This window comes from Dermacentor andersoni, chromosome 7 (genome assembly GCF_023375885.2).
Source record: "Dermacentor andersoni chromosome 7, qqDerAnde1_hic_scaffold, whole genome shotgun sequence".
Taxonomy (NCBI): Eukaryota; Metazoa; Arthropoda; class Arachnida; order Ixodida; family Ixodidae; genus Dermacentor; species Dermacentor andersoni.
In genome coordinates, this window is record NC_092820.1 from 83,232,284 (window position 1) to 83,248,156 (window position 15,873).

Genomic DNA, 15,873 nt, shown 5'->3' on the forward strand with positions numbered 1-15,873 from the left:
CACGACATTTCGCTCGGTTTGTAACGCGCCGCACGAGACAGATTGTCCGCGCCAGCCAATATATCGCGAAATGAAAACACGTATGCTCTTTCTTTTTACCCTGACGTCGATTTGTAAGCCACAGAAAAAAAAATTGCGTATTTCGAAATTTCACTCCAGCAGTTAGGTATTCGTGTAAATTCTCAAAATATTCTCTCATTCGTTGTGGCTTCTGTATAGGGATGTAGTTGGAGGAACGTCTGCATGACCATTTGCGAACATCTCTATGAGACCAGTAGAATGCCGTATTAATTTCCTGAATGAGTAATTGGGTTCTTCACAAAATATATGACTGCTTCACTGTTACTTGGTAGTGTCCCCCGAAGTGTTGCACGCAATGCACCTCTACGCTATATACCTCTACGCTTACTATCGAAGCCATCACGTCTACGATGTCATGTAGGAGTTGTCCCCCCTTTTACAGCAGATCAGAGGCACTCGCTGTGACGACTACTGGGTGGATTTCACCACAGTGCTTCTAGTTATTAATGTTGCAATATTAACTAGTTTATTATTAAGTTGGAATAATAGACACGAGGTTCAACGAAATCCACGTAGATACACTCGACCTCGTGGTGGTGTCGTACAGGATAATAGTTGACAGGGTGAAATTCCATACAGGGATCGATGCCAAAAGCAAGCACTTGTTATTGCGATATGGACACCCCAGGCGAATTTCCTCCGTTGCCGTCGGTGTCGCCGTGAGGTTCCGCATAAAATCCAAGTGGAACGCAAGCGTTGGGGCCACGGTACTGCGCACGCGCATACATGGTACTACGCGCACGCAGTACCGTGATTTCAAGCGCTATCGTCAGCGACTAGACGGATATGTTACCACGTAATCGGGAAGACAAATCTACTATCTATATTAAAAGTAAACCCGGGCCAAAAACACTGCCTTCTCGCACTACAGATGTAATAGGTGCTAAACTGGAAGCTTCGGTCTGAATATACACGAATTGTGAGCATCAGAGGGCAGCACACTCACTCACGAGTGCACTCACATTCACTTCCACTCATTTAAAAGGCGTTCAGGCACCCTGCCTAGAGTTACTGTATGTGCTACCGACCTACGGTAACATATACAGTAACTCTAACCCTGCCCCTCGAGCCTGCAGAAAAACTCTTGAGCAGAAGCGCCATCGCATTATCGCCCATTGCCTTATTTCACTAGTGGCATTTGACAAAATACTTATTTTACCGCTGCAGATGTCATAATCTAGAACTCGCGTGAGAGCTACGTTAGCATCGAAGGCTTCTTACTCTCGCATTAGGGTGTCCCAACCAATCATGCATCAAGATTTATATATATGCAAATGCCACGTAGCTGGACAGAACCAAGGTAATGTTGTTTGCCGTCGCTTGGAGATACTCAGATTATTTTTGGCATTCTGCGTAATTACATGGTGTAAAGCTGTAACATAGCCTGTATAGATACTCCCCAACTTTTTCCTTCAAGGAACCTGAACAGGTGACAGATAGCAGACAGCCGCTTTTTCACGTAATTGACGTGCGGAGTCCAAGACAGGTCTCTGTCAATTACGACTCCCAAGAATCTGTGACTTCTGCTGTATGGTATAAGTTGTCCGTTAATAGATACGCCGTAACCAGACATTGGCTTCCTCGTGAATGCCACCATTGCGCACTTTCCGCACGAAATTTCAAGTCCTTGTTCACGAAGGTAGCAAGATATCATTGTGGCTGCCTTCTGAAGCCGAGCGCGAAGCTGAAGTCGTGTCACACCTGATGCCCAAATGCAGATGTCGTCCGCATAGATGGAAAGTCCTACCGTGCTTGGCAGGTTGTAAACTAATCCACTGATGGTGAGATTGAAAAGAGTCGGGCTAAGCACTCCTCCTTGAGGGACTCCTCGGCTACCGTAATGCTCGGATGTCGGGCCATTTTCTGTGTGCACGTAGAATGGTCTCCTCTGTAAGTAGTTGCACACCCACATATACATCTTACCACCAAGTCCGACGGCTTCTAACATGCTAAGGATGGCTTCATGGGTGACATATTACTTAATAAATACTTTCTCAAATATTGTAATTAGATGAAAAGTGTCAAAGGGAAAATTGTAGCGCATTATTAAAAACTCTCAATACAGCTTTCTGTTGCTCAATACGTAATAGACGAAAGTATTTTTCCGAGCGTGAAATGAGCCCGCGAATACACACAAAATTGCCGCTTGACTGGCCGCGCTCGAGGCGCTAGAAGGGGCAAATGGAGAGAGTGTCTACGTTGGCGGTGATACTTAAGAGTGCGTAAAGGGACACTAAAGGTTAATATTAAGTCAACGTGGACTGTTGAAATACCATCCCAGAAACCTCGAAACGTTTTTTTCGTGAGAAGAAGAGACTTATTTTAAGAGAAAATGCGTTCTGAAGCGTCCGCGTACCTCTAGCGAAGCTCAAATCACCCGCCCTGCGATCGAGGAGTATTGACGTCATGGTCTCATAGTGACGTTGCGCCGTCGGTGAGTAAAACAGCTCCCGCAGACGGCGCTACGGCTTTTCTGCACAAAACGCAAACGCGCGGCCAGAAACAGGGCCAAGACAGAGCCGACAGCAGCGCGAAAGCGGAACTATGTTGCTAGCGGAAGGGAAAGCGCACGACGATAAGCTGGTTCTTTATTTTATGACGCCACCTTCGACGCTCGTTGCAATGGATGACCCTGACAACGACATATTAGCTCGCGATGCTGGGCTCGAGTTCAGCGATTTAAGCACTGTGACCTGCTGTTGAGGGCTCGCGCTGCCGGCGTCGTTGCGTACTACTACGAGGACGGCCTGCTTTGAAAGGCACTTCACGCGACTTCAGTAAGTCGGCGTTGAACTCGTAATCTTCTGGATGAAAGTGCAGCGAGCACACTACGTTATTTTTCGGCTCTTTGCCAGCGCACTGTGGCAGAGGTACGGCACTTAACCACTTCGAACGGAGAGGTTCACTCGACACACAGTGATAAGTAACGTTGGATTCGTCGCTGCATCTGCCCTTGGCCAAGTTCCGCGGACCGTTCGCGCATCCCACGACATCACATGGACGTGGCATTCTCGCTGCTTGTTCCAAATGCAAGTTTCGTGAGCCAGCAGGACCACCGCAGCACGACGCGATAAAGAAACAACTGAAACTCCAAAGCGCGCGCGGCGCATAGTCGAGCGCGCATAGTCGAGCGAAAAAGAAACCTTTCGATCCCCCATACTACTCAAGGGTAACGTCAAAATGTTTTTTTTTCTTAGAATCGAATAGAAGTAGACAAGTAGCATTTTCTTCCGTTTTATAATCTAATGAAATTATCTCTTTAATACGAGTAGTTGAGTACTAGTGACAAATTATGATGAGGAGTGCTTTCGTCATCGGGCTAGTACCGGAATGTCGCTGGGGGGTCTCGAATCGTGTCGTGCATTTACCTCAACTTCTCGGTTACTAAAGCTCTGTTCGCGATTATATTGACGCCTTAGACGTTCTAGAGCATTGCTTTATCACTTTAACTTGACTTTCTGGTAACCTTTTTTTAATAGTGTCCCTTTAAGCAAAATTACACCCTTTTGCCACACAACGACAATCGTCATCTGCGTTGCCCGCATTTCCTTTCTTTAACGATGCGAGCCCGGTACTTCCCATTCAATGAACGGCATGCGCGTTATCAGTGTGACAGAGCATTCTCGACAGGAAAGTAATCGAGCGCAGCGTTTTCAGGAAAGTAAGTGCGGGCAAGACACACTCTTATACAACATTACACCCTTTGGGGTGTATCTGTTCCACAACAAAACTCATCATCTGCAGATGACGATTGTTGTGTGGCAAATATATACCCCAAGGGGTGTAAACTTTTCTTACACTCTTAGGCAAAGTTACACCCTTTGGCTTGCCCCTTCTGCCACACAACAATAATCGTTATCTGCCTTGATGCATTTCCTTTCTTTAACGCTGCGAGCCCGGAACTTTCCAGTAACGAACGGTACGCGCGTTATCAGAAGCGGCACTGCAAAGGGTGGTTCTATGCTGATAACGCGCGTGCCGTTCGTTACTGGAAAGTACCGGGCTCGCAGCGTTAAAGAAAGGAAACGCATCAAGGCAGATAACGATTATTGTTGTGTGGCAGAAGGGGCAAGCCAAAGGGTGTAACTTTGCCTAAGAGTGTAGAGTGCTCTCGCCTACTGAAATGATGGCTTCGCGGCACTTCGAACGTATCTATATATGCTATTAATGAAATAATTAAAACAAAATTATTGCGGCAGAACACTCCTTAGAGGACAGGTAACAACTTCCACAGCTAGGTTGTGCGAAAATTTTGACAAATGGAAGAGCGCGCAATGTACGTTCATTGATTATTACTTTTGTTTCGTTATTTCACGCTGGTTTGTGCGGTCATGTTTTGACAACTGAAGAAGGCCTCATAATTGATGAGCAATATTGGGCCGTATAGAGCCCACTGCGTGCTACGAAGACTTTGTGTGCTTGTACAACGATGAACACGCCAATGCGATTGCCTTGATGCTAACAAACACTCCGTTCGTCATTGCCGTGGTGGTAACACGTCCGGACTTCCTCGAAAAACAATCTCGAGAAAAGCTCAGTAGGCGTCGGCTGCCGTGTTATGAGCACACAACGATAATCGTCATCTGCCTTGCTTGCGTTTCCTTTCTTGAAACGCCGCGCCCGCTACTTTCCTGTCGGGAATGCTATGTCATGCTGATAATGCGCATGCCGTTCGTTACTGGGAAGTACCGAGCTCGCAGCGTTAAAGAAAAGAAATGCGGACATGGCAGATGACGTTTATCGTTGTGTGGCAAGATACAACGTAAAGGGTGTAATTTGTTTTACACTCTTACACTCTACACTCTTCACTCTTAAAACGGTTGCACCCTTTGGGGTGTATATTTGTCCCGCAACAATAATCGTCATCTGCCTTGCTTGCGTTTCCTTTCCTGAAAACTCGGCGCTCGCTACTTTCCTGTCGAGAACGCTACGTCACACTGATAAGGCGCATGCCGTTCGTGACTGGAAAGTACCGGGCTCGCAGCGTTAAAGAAAGGAAACGCGGGCAGCACGGATGACGATTATCGTTGTGGGACAAGATACGCCCCAAAGGGTGTAAATTTTTCTAAGAGTGTTAGAAAAATTTACACCCTTTGGGGTTTATCTTGTCCCACAACAATAATCGTCATCTGTCTTGCCCGCGTTTCCTTCCTTTAACGCTGCGAGCCCGGTACTTCCCAGTCACGAACGGCATGCGCGTTATCAGTGTGACGCAGCATTCTCGACAGGAAAGTAGCGAGCGCCGAGTTTTCAGGAAAGGAAACGCAAGCCAGCCAGATGACGATTATTGTTGTGGGACAAATATACACCCCAAAGGGTGCACACGTTTTAAGAGTGTAAAAAAATGTTTGCTCCCTTTGGGGTATATATCTGCCACAACAATAATCGTCATCTGCCTTGACGCGTTTCCTTTCTTTAACGCTGCGAGCCCGGTACATTCCAGTAACGAACGGCACGCGTTATCAGCGTGACAGAGCATTCTCGACAGGAAAGTAACGACCGCAGCGTTTTCAGGAAAGTAAGTGCGGGCAAGATGACGATTATCGTTGTGCACATGTGGCAAATATACACTCCAAAGGGTGTAAACTGTTCTTACACTCTTAAACGGTTGCACCCTTTGGGGTGTATATTTGTCCCACAACGATAATCGTCATTTGCCCTGCTGTTTCGATCCTTTCTTGAAAACTCAGCGCTCATTACTTTCCTGTCGAGAATGCTGCGTCACACTGATAACGCGCATGCCGTTCGTGACTGGAAAGTACCAGGCTCGCAGCGTTAAAAAAAGGAAACGCGGGCAAGACAGATGGTGATTATTATCATTGTGGGACAAGGTAAGCCCCAAAGGGTGTAAATTTTTCTAAGAGTGTAGAGTGTATATGCTGTTCAGATCACGGTCTTCAGACAGAGTTTACGTGCAAAATGAAGGTGTGTGGCTTTCACGATGCACATAAATTTTTATTTGAGTGCAACCATGAGTGCAACCGACATACGGCGGCGCCCACCGACCTGCGCTCATTTATGACCGCAAAAGTTCTCACGCACGTGATTTTTCCGAGAACAGCTATTGCATGCTCCAGCAAATTAACTTGCATGGTTCATTTTCTTTGCGACAGTCAGATAACCGTCACGTACTTGATGCTAACAAACGTGCTCGATCGGTAGCGAAAATCAGAACTTATGAAGAGAATCGGAAACTCAGTGCTCGGATGTGTGGTTCGCATTGGCGGCATCGGCATCGACAATGCATACTTGCATATGGCGGAAAGTGGCAAAAATGTTTTGAGTGCCGCCGCTGCATCGGTCATATGGGTCCCGTAGTTTGCGTAGCGCTTTCGAGTCCCTGTCATGTCGTCGGACAAGCAAATAACTGAATGCTTCAAGATGAAAAAGCCGAGAAGCTCGCCAGCTAAGGCGGCGTCGACCTCTTTCACTACACCCAAGCGACGCAGCGGGAAGGCCAGGTCGACTCCGAATAAACTTGGACGCTCGACGCCGAATAGTAAGGCATTGAAACGCTGGCGCTTCAGATATTATGCACTTGCTTATAAACTATTTCATATGCCTTCAGGTTCCGCCGAAAGCAGTCCGCGAGATCTCCACGATGAAACGTACAACCATGCTCCAGTGGATCTCAACAACTTGGTCGTCGACGAGTTCCTCTGTTCCCAAGACGTCGTAAACAGCGATGTCATTTGGGACTGCAGTTCGCCGCGCAGCAGGCTTGTTTCTGGTAACGTGTTTTCGAGTGGCCGCTTTTCTTTTGATTCCTTTAAGTTTTAACTGACATCCTCTTGGCATCGTGTATGCGCAGCGCCCGGCGGATCGGACGTCGAAAGCTTGGTCAAGATGTTCCGGACAAAGGTAAGCAAAATTTGTGTAATAGAGAGGTAGCCGAATTTTAGGGACCAGCGTTGCTACTGCGGCTATAACTGTTACAGAGACCTTCCCGCTCCGCGCGAAGGTCGCCATGCACCTCAGCTGGTTTTAAACCACAACTGAAAGCTGACGCCGAAACTAACCGCGCCACCAGGAAATGCGTTTTTCTGTTGTCATAGAGTAACGGAAACGATGCATAGGCTATGGCAAAACGCAGGAAAAAGTCAAACATCAGGCGATCGAAGAAGATGTCACAATATTGGATACATTAAGGAAGTGAATACCGTATTGGTGAATGTCAATGCTAATTTTGTTTTTGATGTTCTGTGTAACATACCGTAAAACAAATGCCGAGACCAACGAATCGCTAAAGCAGCAGTGAATATTCATGGCTTTTTACGTATTCAGCTAACCACATCCTGTGCAGCAAAGTAACATGTGGACTTTTGCTACTTCACTGAAGGCATTGTCCTCGTAGGTGCATATATTTTTCTAACATGTACCATAAACGTCGCACGCTTGATGATTTATAAACATAATGCCGTATGCTGCCGATGTAAATATTCGGATGTAAATATTCGGGGTATAAGGGCCGATCTGGGTAAACCCACAATGTGCAAATTTGAGACTCGCAATGCCTCACAGTGCAACTTCTATGCTGTGATGCGCAAGATTGTCTGGACCCAGTACTGAGGTGAGCAATGCCAACATCACATAGTGAAGGAAAAGATAGGAAGCCGCAGAAGACTTTAATGTTGTCCACAGGTGGCCAAAACATGGTTGCTGTATTGGTGCATACATTTGGGTAACACACTCGCAAGAAGGAAAACGAGCGTAGATGAAATTGGCTGTTATTTTTTAATTGAAATGTAGAAATAATAAAAAAAAAGGAAATGAAAGTGGGTGAAAAAAAGAACTTGTCCCGATGGGAGTCGAAGCCACATATTACGCATGCAATGCTCTACCATACCATCCGGCTATGGTGGTGGGTTCCCTCCTAAAAAATTTCTTGGGAATTTGTGCCTGTGTCCTACATCTTAGCTTGGGAGTGTTAGCAAGCGCCACTCACAGCCGCGGCATTTTCTAACACTCCTGGTTGCTAGTTGCCTGGTACCAAACTTGGTAGCCCGCAACTAATCAATAAAGCCTTGTATGCTACCTAAAGGCATCAAGGCTGCCAAAGTCGGGACCCTTGCTTTGCAGCAGGTAAGAAGAATAAGGAGGACCATCTCGTAGTGGGTGGTTTACACCATTGCAGAAGTCTGAAGTGACCGAGGCTGACGCAAAGCTCTACGACTGGCCCGTCCTATAGACGTATGGAGGTTACAGGACTTGACCTTGCAGTCGGCTGTAGATGGTAAATTGGTGCGCTTTATACTACAAAGCCTAACTTTAGACGGACAGTGATGTGCAGGTTGTTGCATGGTGCAGCTGATATTTCATAAAGCATTGCAAGTCTTTATGTCATACTACTGCTCTTTCACAGTTTTGTACTTTTTGGAAAAACTGCAACTTTGTTATTTGTTAGTGCGGCTTAATTGTCCTTAGCAGTACTGAAAATCGTTGCCTGCAAGTGACCTCTCTCCAAGCAACGGAGTCTTTTCGGTAGAAAGGGCGGAAAATGGCTTTGTTACCCAGAGCATTGTTCCGATGCATCCACAAGACACGAATACCGTGAGGCACGAGCACGCTGCTTGGATTCACATGGCTTGCCCATGTCATTTTCTCCTAATATTGAACTCTCTCAAGGAACTGTTTTGATGATGTGTGAATGACCTTGCAAACGCAACCTTAGTTGGCTGTTCCTTGCTGGTCTTCATGATAACTCTCACATTTCAGCCTCAAGATACCAAACCAATACCGTCGGCATTCAGCATAATTAGTGCAAGCTATGTCAAGACTTCAACCGTAGGAGGTGCTACCACACCAAGGTGAGTTTGCTTCACTTTTGCATTATTTGGTGGTTTGCTAGCATGATTATAGCATTGGGTTTGGTGGACGTTAGGATGTGCCTGCAAATGCTGGTATTATAAATTCAAACATCACAGGGGTGACAGTTGAGCTTATAATACTACTTCTGTGTCATGAGCAGTCTAAGTGATCGTGAAACAGTTTCACTATCAAACTAATAAAAGCCCATTTGGGCTTGCTAGAAATTCCAGCTACTTCTTTTTACAACTTATTTCTTATTGAGTGCTTCACATTACAAGTACCTCACATTGTGTAGATCTGGTGACTTTTTGATGACAGCGAGTGACCTTTATAAGCTGATAAGCTCAGCTGCAATGTCATTTGTTTGATACTGCTCTCGTGACAAGGGTACATGATGTTTAAATGATGTAATTGAGCAATTCAACTTAACTCTTTTGTTACCACTAGAAACATCCTCAGTTTCAGTGGTTTTATTGTAATATATTGTTTCAAGACATAGTAGTCGCAACATATACTGCAATAAATAAATTTATAGCCTGATCACTGGTGTTTGGAATGGATTTATAGCAGTAATAATTGCTTAGACATTTGCTGAGAATTCTTATCTGAAACTTTAAAAAAGCACTTTACAGGGGCCCTCACCAGACCCCATAGCAAATTTTGATTATACGCTGGAAGTTGTTACGTGTCCTCTAGGGAGCGTTCTGCTGCCAGCATTTCTCAAATCGGCTCATTAATAGCAGAGATAGAAATATTTCAATGCTGCGAACCCATGATTTCAGAAGGCGAGCTCCACTGCATAGCGAGACACTCTCTCCAACGACCTCGTCTAGCCTCCACAAGCGAAATTCCTTCCCTGTGTCCTCCCATACCGGACCTCGAGGATCGCATGACGCATACGTCACGGGCCCCGCCTTCATTTTGTTTTTCCTCGCATTTTTTTTTTTTTTTTTGTGGCTCTGCGCACTTCCGCTGACGGTGTTGTGCACAAGCTGTTGTGATATCTCATTTTGTGCAGCGCATGATTAATTCAGTGCTAATGAATACTGAGGCAGAACAAGCGGATTGCGGAGCATGATCACGCGCTGGAATAGGGTATAAAATGGCATAGTTTCGGTACCTGCGCACGTGACTGCACTGCACGTGACGACCGTAGGAATAAGCAGACGAAGCGGAAGCGCATCTCTCTTGCTTCGGTGCGAAGTAAAACAAAACACACGCAGACATTCTGTTTGTGTGTTTTATTATTTCTCTAAACTTCAATTTGTCAATTCAAGCAACAGATTACACAAATAACAGATGTTGCCTTGAATAATTCTCGAAGTCGTGTCACTACAAGCGACGTCACGCTGCGGACACGACTACATAGGTGCAGGGACGTGACTACGTCACTGTCCGGCTTGGAGTGCGGTCGCCACGAGGGTAAGGGAAAACGCTGTTCGGATTGAAATTTCAGACATTTACGCGGTGCTTAGCAATGTAATTCTTTGCAAACACGATCGTTAGTGTGCATTGTATGCTCTGCACTTGTCACCTCAACATGGCCAGACCTGGTGAGGGGCCCTTTAAGGAACACGAGAGAAAGTAATAATGTGCTATTTTTATTATAAGTACTGAGAGTGAAAACAAACACTTTAATATTCAAATATGCACTTGGTTTCTAGTTTTCAAGTTTTGTAAATCAGACCAAGGAAAAAAATGTATTCTCAAGATTTGTTGGCGTCAATACTAGCCATAATGGTACCCATGCTCTGCATGAAAGCATTAGCTTTCCAAAAACGGGTGAGTTCTTATTGTACAAGAAGCATTTGTTTTTACTCATTACAGCAGGCACCTGGCTTGTTTTTTGCTGCAGTCTTGAGGCTCACGAAGCAACGGTTATCACATCAAGGAATGAGCAGAAGCCTCCTCGCACTTGATTATTGCGTTTTATCAGCTTTTCTGTGCAAGCAAGGCGGTTGGTCTCAAGTACAGTGCTGTACAGTAATGTGGTGTGTTGCACAATCTTGAACAGTAATGAATAAGTGCACTTGCACAGACGGTGTTCAAGATGTAAGAGATTAGACAGCTAGTCATGCTTCAGTCGAAGGTCGGTCTGAAATCGACTGCTTGCTATTGCATGAATGAAAACACCACACGACGAAAAAGATTGCTCATAATAATTTGTACATACGCTGTCAAAGCGCTGATGGATAAAAACTATTCTTGGTGGGGAAAATAAAGTTTCACTTGATATTATCTGAACACAATTATCAAAATAACACACTCATGATCATCTACTCTTGTTTGAGACATTGTTGTAACAGGCTATGCATTGGAAGATTGACAACCTGAGAGAAGCTTTTATGTCTTCACTACTCCTGTCATTTAAAGATGATTTGACCGAGTGATAATATTGCATTTCTTTACTGAAGGAGTGATAGGAACACTGGAGGCTAATTTCTACAATACCTCCAGTCTGTTTTATTTCTCCACACTCCCTAACTGCCAAAATTCAACAAATCTGACAAATGGTTAAAGTTCAGTCGTCATTCCAGATGGTGCACAATGTTGCTTGCATAATTCCAGTGAAAATGTTTTACGACGCATAGAAAAACTCTCAATCACATTAGTAGTTTTTCATCATCATCATCAGCCTGGTTACGCCCACTGTAGGGCAAAGGCCTCTCCCATGCTTCTCCAACTACCCCGGTCATGTACTAATTGTGGCCATGTCGTCCCTGCAAACTTCTTAATCTCATCCGCCCACCTAACTTTCTGCCGCCCCCTGCTACGCTTCCCTTCCCTTGGAATCCAGTCCGTAACCCTTAATGACCATCAGTTATCTTCCCTCCTCATTACATGTCCTGCCCATGCCCATTTCTTTTTCTTGATTTCAACTAAGATGTCATTAACTCGCGTTTGTTCCCTCACCCAATCTGCTCTTTTCTTATCCCTTAACGTTATACCCATCATTCTTCTTTCCATAGCTCGTTGCGTTATCCTAAATTTAAGTAGAACCCTTTTCGTAAACCTCCAGGTTTCTGCCCTGTAGGTGAGTACTGGTAAGACACAGCTATTGTACACTTTTCTCTTGAGGGATATGGCAACCTGCTGTTCATGATCTGAGAATGCCTGCCAAATGCACCCCAGCCCATTCTTATTCTTCTGATTATTTCCATCTCATGATCCGGATCCGCCATCACTACCTGCCCTAAGTAGATGTATTCCCTTACCACTTCCAGTGCCTCGCTACCTATTGCAAACTGCTGTTCTCTTCCGAGACTGTTAAACATTACTTTAGCTTTCTGCAGATTAATTTTTAGACCAACCCTTCTGCTTTGCTTCTCCAGGTCAGTAAGCATGCATTGCAATTGGTCCCCTGAGTTACTAAGCAAGGCAATATCATCACCGAATCGCAAGTTGCTAAGGTATTCTCCATCAACTTTTATCCACAATTCTTCCCACTCCAGGTCTCTGAATACCTACTGTAAACATGCTGTGAATAGCATTGGAGAGACCGTATCTCCCTGTCTGACGCCTTTCTTTATTGGGATTTTGTTGCTTTCTTTATGGAGGACTGTGGTGACTGTGGAGCCGCTATAGGTATCTTTCAGTATTTTTACATATGGCTCATCTACACCCTGGTTCCGTAATGCCTCCATGACTGCTGAGGTTTCGACTGAATCAAACGCTTTTTCGTAATCAATGAAATCTATATATAAGGGTTGGTTACATTCCGCACATTTCTCTATCACCTGATTGATAGTGTGAATATGGTCTATTGTTGAGTAGCCTTTATGGAATCCTGCCTGATCCTTTGGTTGACAGAAGTCTAAAGTGTTCCTGATTCTATTTGTGATTACCTTAGTAAATACTTTGTAGGCAATGGATAGTAAGCTGATCGGTCTATAATTTTTCAAGTCTTTGGCGTCCCCTTTCTTATGGATTAGGATTATGTTAGCATTCTTCCAAGATTCCGGTACGCTCAAGGTCATGAGGCATTGTGTATACAGGGTGGCCAGTTTTTCTAGAACAATGTGCCCACTGTCCTTCAATAACAGGAATTGATGCTGATAATTTTGTTTTATTGTTTACTGCACTGCTTGCGTCGCTTTCACACCAGTGCCTGCTAAGTATTAAATGGAGTACTGTTACTTTCATGTGCATGGTAACAGCAGTAAGCGTGTGGCCCCGAGAAACCTACGGTCACATGCCTTATCAGTCTGCTACGCCAGAACAAAAAGTATGTTTCTAAAGAGACGGTCTTTGCTGACTTCACACAGGCTTCAATATCTGGGATCTAGCTATCTTGTTGGGGGAAAAAAAAAACGGCCCTTAACATAACGAAATGAGTGGAAGGAACACGAGAAAGAGACAGAATAGAGATAATCAAAATTTAATGATTGAATCAGTTGAACCATGGTGTACGTCTACTTGGTCATCTTCAGCGTCGACACTTGGTGTACTCCCTCCCCCTTTTTTTAAATGTTTTTTCATGTATGGAAAGTCTTTTTTTTTTACTATATATATTTTCAGATAAGAGAAACGCGTATAATGGCTCAAGTTTAATACTTATAATTTTTTGTGTAACTTTTGCCAAACTTGTAAAATTGTGGTCATGTACAGGGAAAAAGTGTTGAAGATCTGTGGACTTCTGTTCTAACTTGCTCCGGCTACTCAGCCTTGTCTTTTTTGCCTGGTAAATCTGTCAGGCTATGTCAGTGGATGAAACAGGAAAGCACCTGAAGCCTATGTTTGTAAAGATTGAAAAGGTCTGTAGGGGCTTTATTGAATTTTTCACTGTTGATCAGCTAGTACCACTGAAGTTGCTGAGAGGCCACTTGCTGTTCTCCTCTTCAGTCATTGCACAACAGGGGCCAAGCCAATGATGAGAAATCAGTGTTTTGCCTCGCGAGCAGATGCCGGTCGCTCTGTGCGACAGTCTCATGTCATGCCAACCGTTCCAGAAGAAAGAAGAGAAATGCGAGGAAGAAAGCCAGCGTGGCCAGTGCGCAGGCAGTCATGGACCAGATGCAAGAATTGTGGGACATGGTGCAGCAGTCCAAGAAGAATGGCTTTGGGCCGTCGACGGCTGCTGACATTCCTCAGGTGTCTGTAGAGGCAAAAGGTCAGGCTGTCTCCGTGTGTCTTTAATGTGATAATGTTAAGAGCCCGTGTCACAAAAAAATTTGTTGTAGGCATTGGCAGCGTTGTCCATTAGAGAAAAATCATGCCGAACCATGCAGGCCCTCCTGTTGGCATGTAGGCATTACTAAAGTAATTTAATTTCTCAAAGAAAAATGCGTCAGTAAATTCGTAAAGCACGACTTACACGGAAAGTATAGACATGATAGCATCAGATTGGAATTTGAATATACAAAAAAACAAAATTCTGTTACGCAGAAACTCCCAACATAAATCATTTTTCCAGCAGCTGTTTGAGGTCTGTCTTAGTGGCCATGGACGCTAGGTGTGGATACTAGGGGGACCTGGTGAATGGGTTGTTGTCTTTAACTTAATGAAGTGTGTTGGAGACATGTACTGATGAACGGCTATCACGTCCTCCAAGCTTTTTTTCAAGAACACTGACACAACACTTCCGTGTTGCTTCCTTCCTTTTTTTTTTATATTACTTACCTCTTCACTCAGTAATAACAGTACAAGGCCTCAATTACTCAAAGCTGCACTTTCTTGGCTTTGGCATTTTAGGAATGCATTGTTGTTGTTTCTTCTCTACTGCCATTGCATCCAAATCTTTTTTATTGGCAACCAATCAGACCTCACTGCCCAACAGCAAATGCAGATCAGTGGCCAAGTTATGACATGCGTCCCGTCTCTGTTCTTCACCTTATCTCTCATTTTAAGTGCCTTTTCGAAGGTCAGCCAGTACCAATTCGCCCAATTTGCTACCATTATGAACCCTTAGCTTGAGCAAGACATTATATATTTTTTGTTTTTATGCAGTTAATCATCGATATAATGAATATAACAAAGTGTTTAGCTTTTTATAACTTCTTGTACATAGAATACCATGTATGTAAAACCTCAATATAAAGAAGTGTGTTTATACATGATTTCAAATGAACGAGATTTTACTGCCGTTGCAAAGAAATCCGAGACATTAAACCGAAACTTCTGTGGTCGCAGATGGCCAAATGGTTGAATTACGAGTGGCTGCTTGGAATGGCAAGAAAAAGAAAGAAGCCGAGAAGAATAGTGGCTTCGTGAGTGCCATATACCCGCATGTGCAAAGAGAAACAAGTAGGGGAGCGAGCTTGTGGTACCGTGGTCAAGCGTGTGCGAGGGAAAGGGAGGGGGGAGAGTGGGGGCCAGGTTGGCACGTGTCTCCGTTTCTAGTGCAGTCGCAGCTGCCTATGGCTTTCAGCGCGGCTTAGCGCATATGCATCTTGTGTGCCCTGTTTTAAAGGTAATCTGCTACGTGTACAAAGAGTGGGCCTTCCAAGGTGACGTAGCATCATGTGCGCTGTCTTCCTGCTTGTTTGGTAGTGGCAGTTGCATAATCTCGAGTTTCAGAGACGCGTTCAAGTGAGAGGCAGACAAAGCATTCGCTCCCCGCTGCCGGCGCTTTTCATGATAGCGTCGTCTGACTAGGGGCAACTCTATCAGCCAAGGGGGCGGAGTGGAAACGAAGTTGTTGTAGACACAGCATGAAACTGTATCTTTTTATGTCGACTCTCAAATTCAACAAAATGAATACTTTTAAAGCACAGCTCTTAGCCGCTCGTTCCTGCATTTAGCATCAGCGTCACTCGACCTATGCGAACGAACGAGTGCAACGGGGGATGAAAGAACTAACGCAGAGAGCGGCGGGGGGTGATGTCACACGCGGCGATAGTAAAGAGAGCGTGAGGAGGAGAATGTAGCAGAACCATGAGGTGGAAAGCAGGGAAGGAGGGTATGGCAAAAACGTGAGAAGAAAAGCGTAGTGCCGCGCAAGATGGTCTCTGCGGCGACGATCGTTACGAGATGGCACCAGAGTAG

The 15,873-nt window shown here is 44.8% G+C and overlaps 1 protein-coding gene across 2 annotated transcripts in view; it reads left to right on the plus strand.

The window, feature by feature from the left end:
- Positions 1-6,312: 6,312 nt before the first annotated feature.
- Positions 6,313-15,873, plus strand: part of LOC126534179 (uncharacterized) — a 33,881-nt gene continuing 24,320 nt past the window's right edge. Inside the window, exons 1-5 of one of the 2 annotated variants that reach the window (XM_072289236.1) lie at positions 6,313-6,580; positions 6,650-6,811; positions 6,893-6,942; positions 8,797-8,888; positions 13,842-13,999. In XM_072289236.1, coding sequence (XP_072145337.1) covers positions 6,427-6,580; positions 6,650-6,811; positions 6,893-6,942; positions 8,797-8,888; positions 13,842-13,999 — 616 coding nt within the window. In that variant the 5' untranslated portion in view covers positions 6,313-6,426. Of the gene's footprint in view, positions 6,581-6,649; positions 6,812-6,892; positions 6,943-8,796; positions 8,889-13,838; positions 14,000-15,873 lie in introns of both variants that reach the window. The other variant, XM_050181431.3, reaches the window with a different exon arrangement.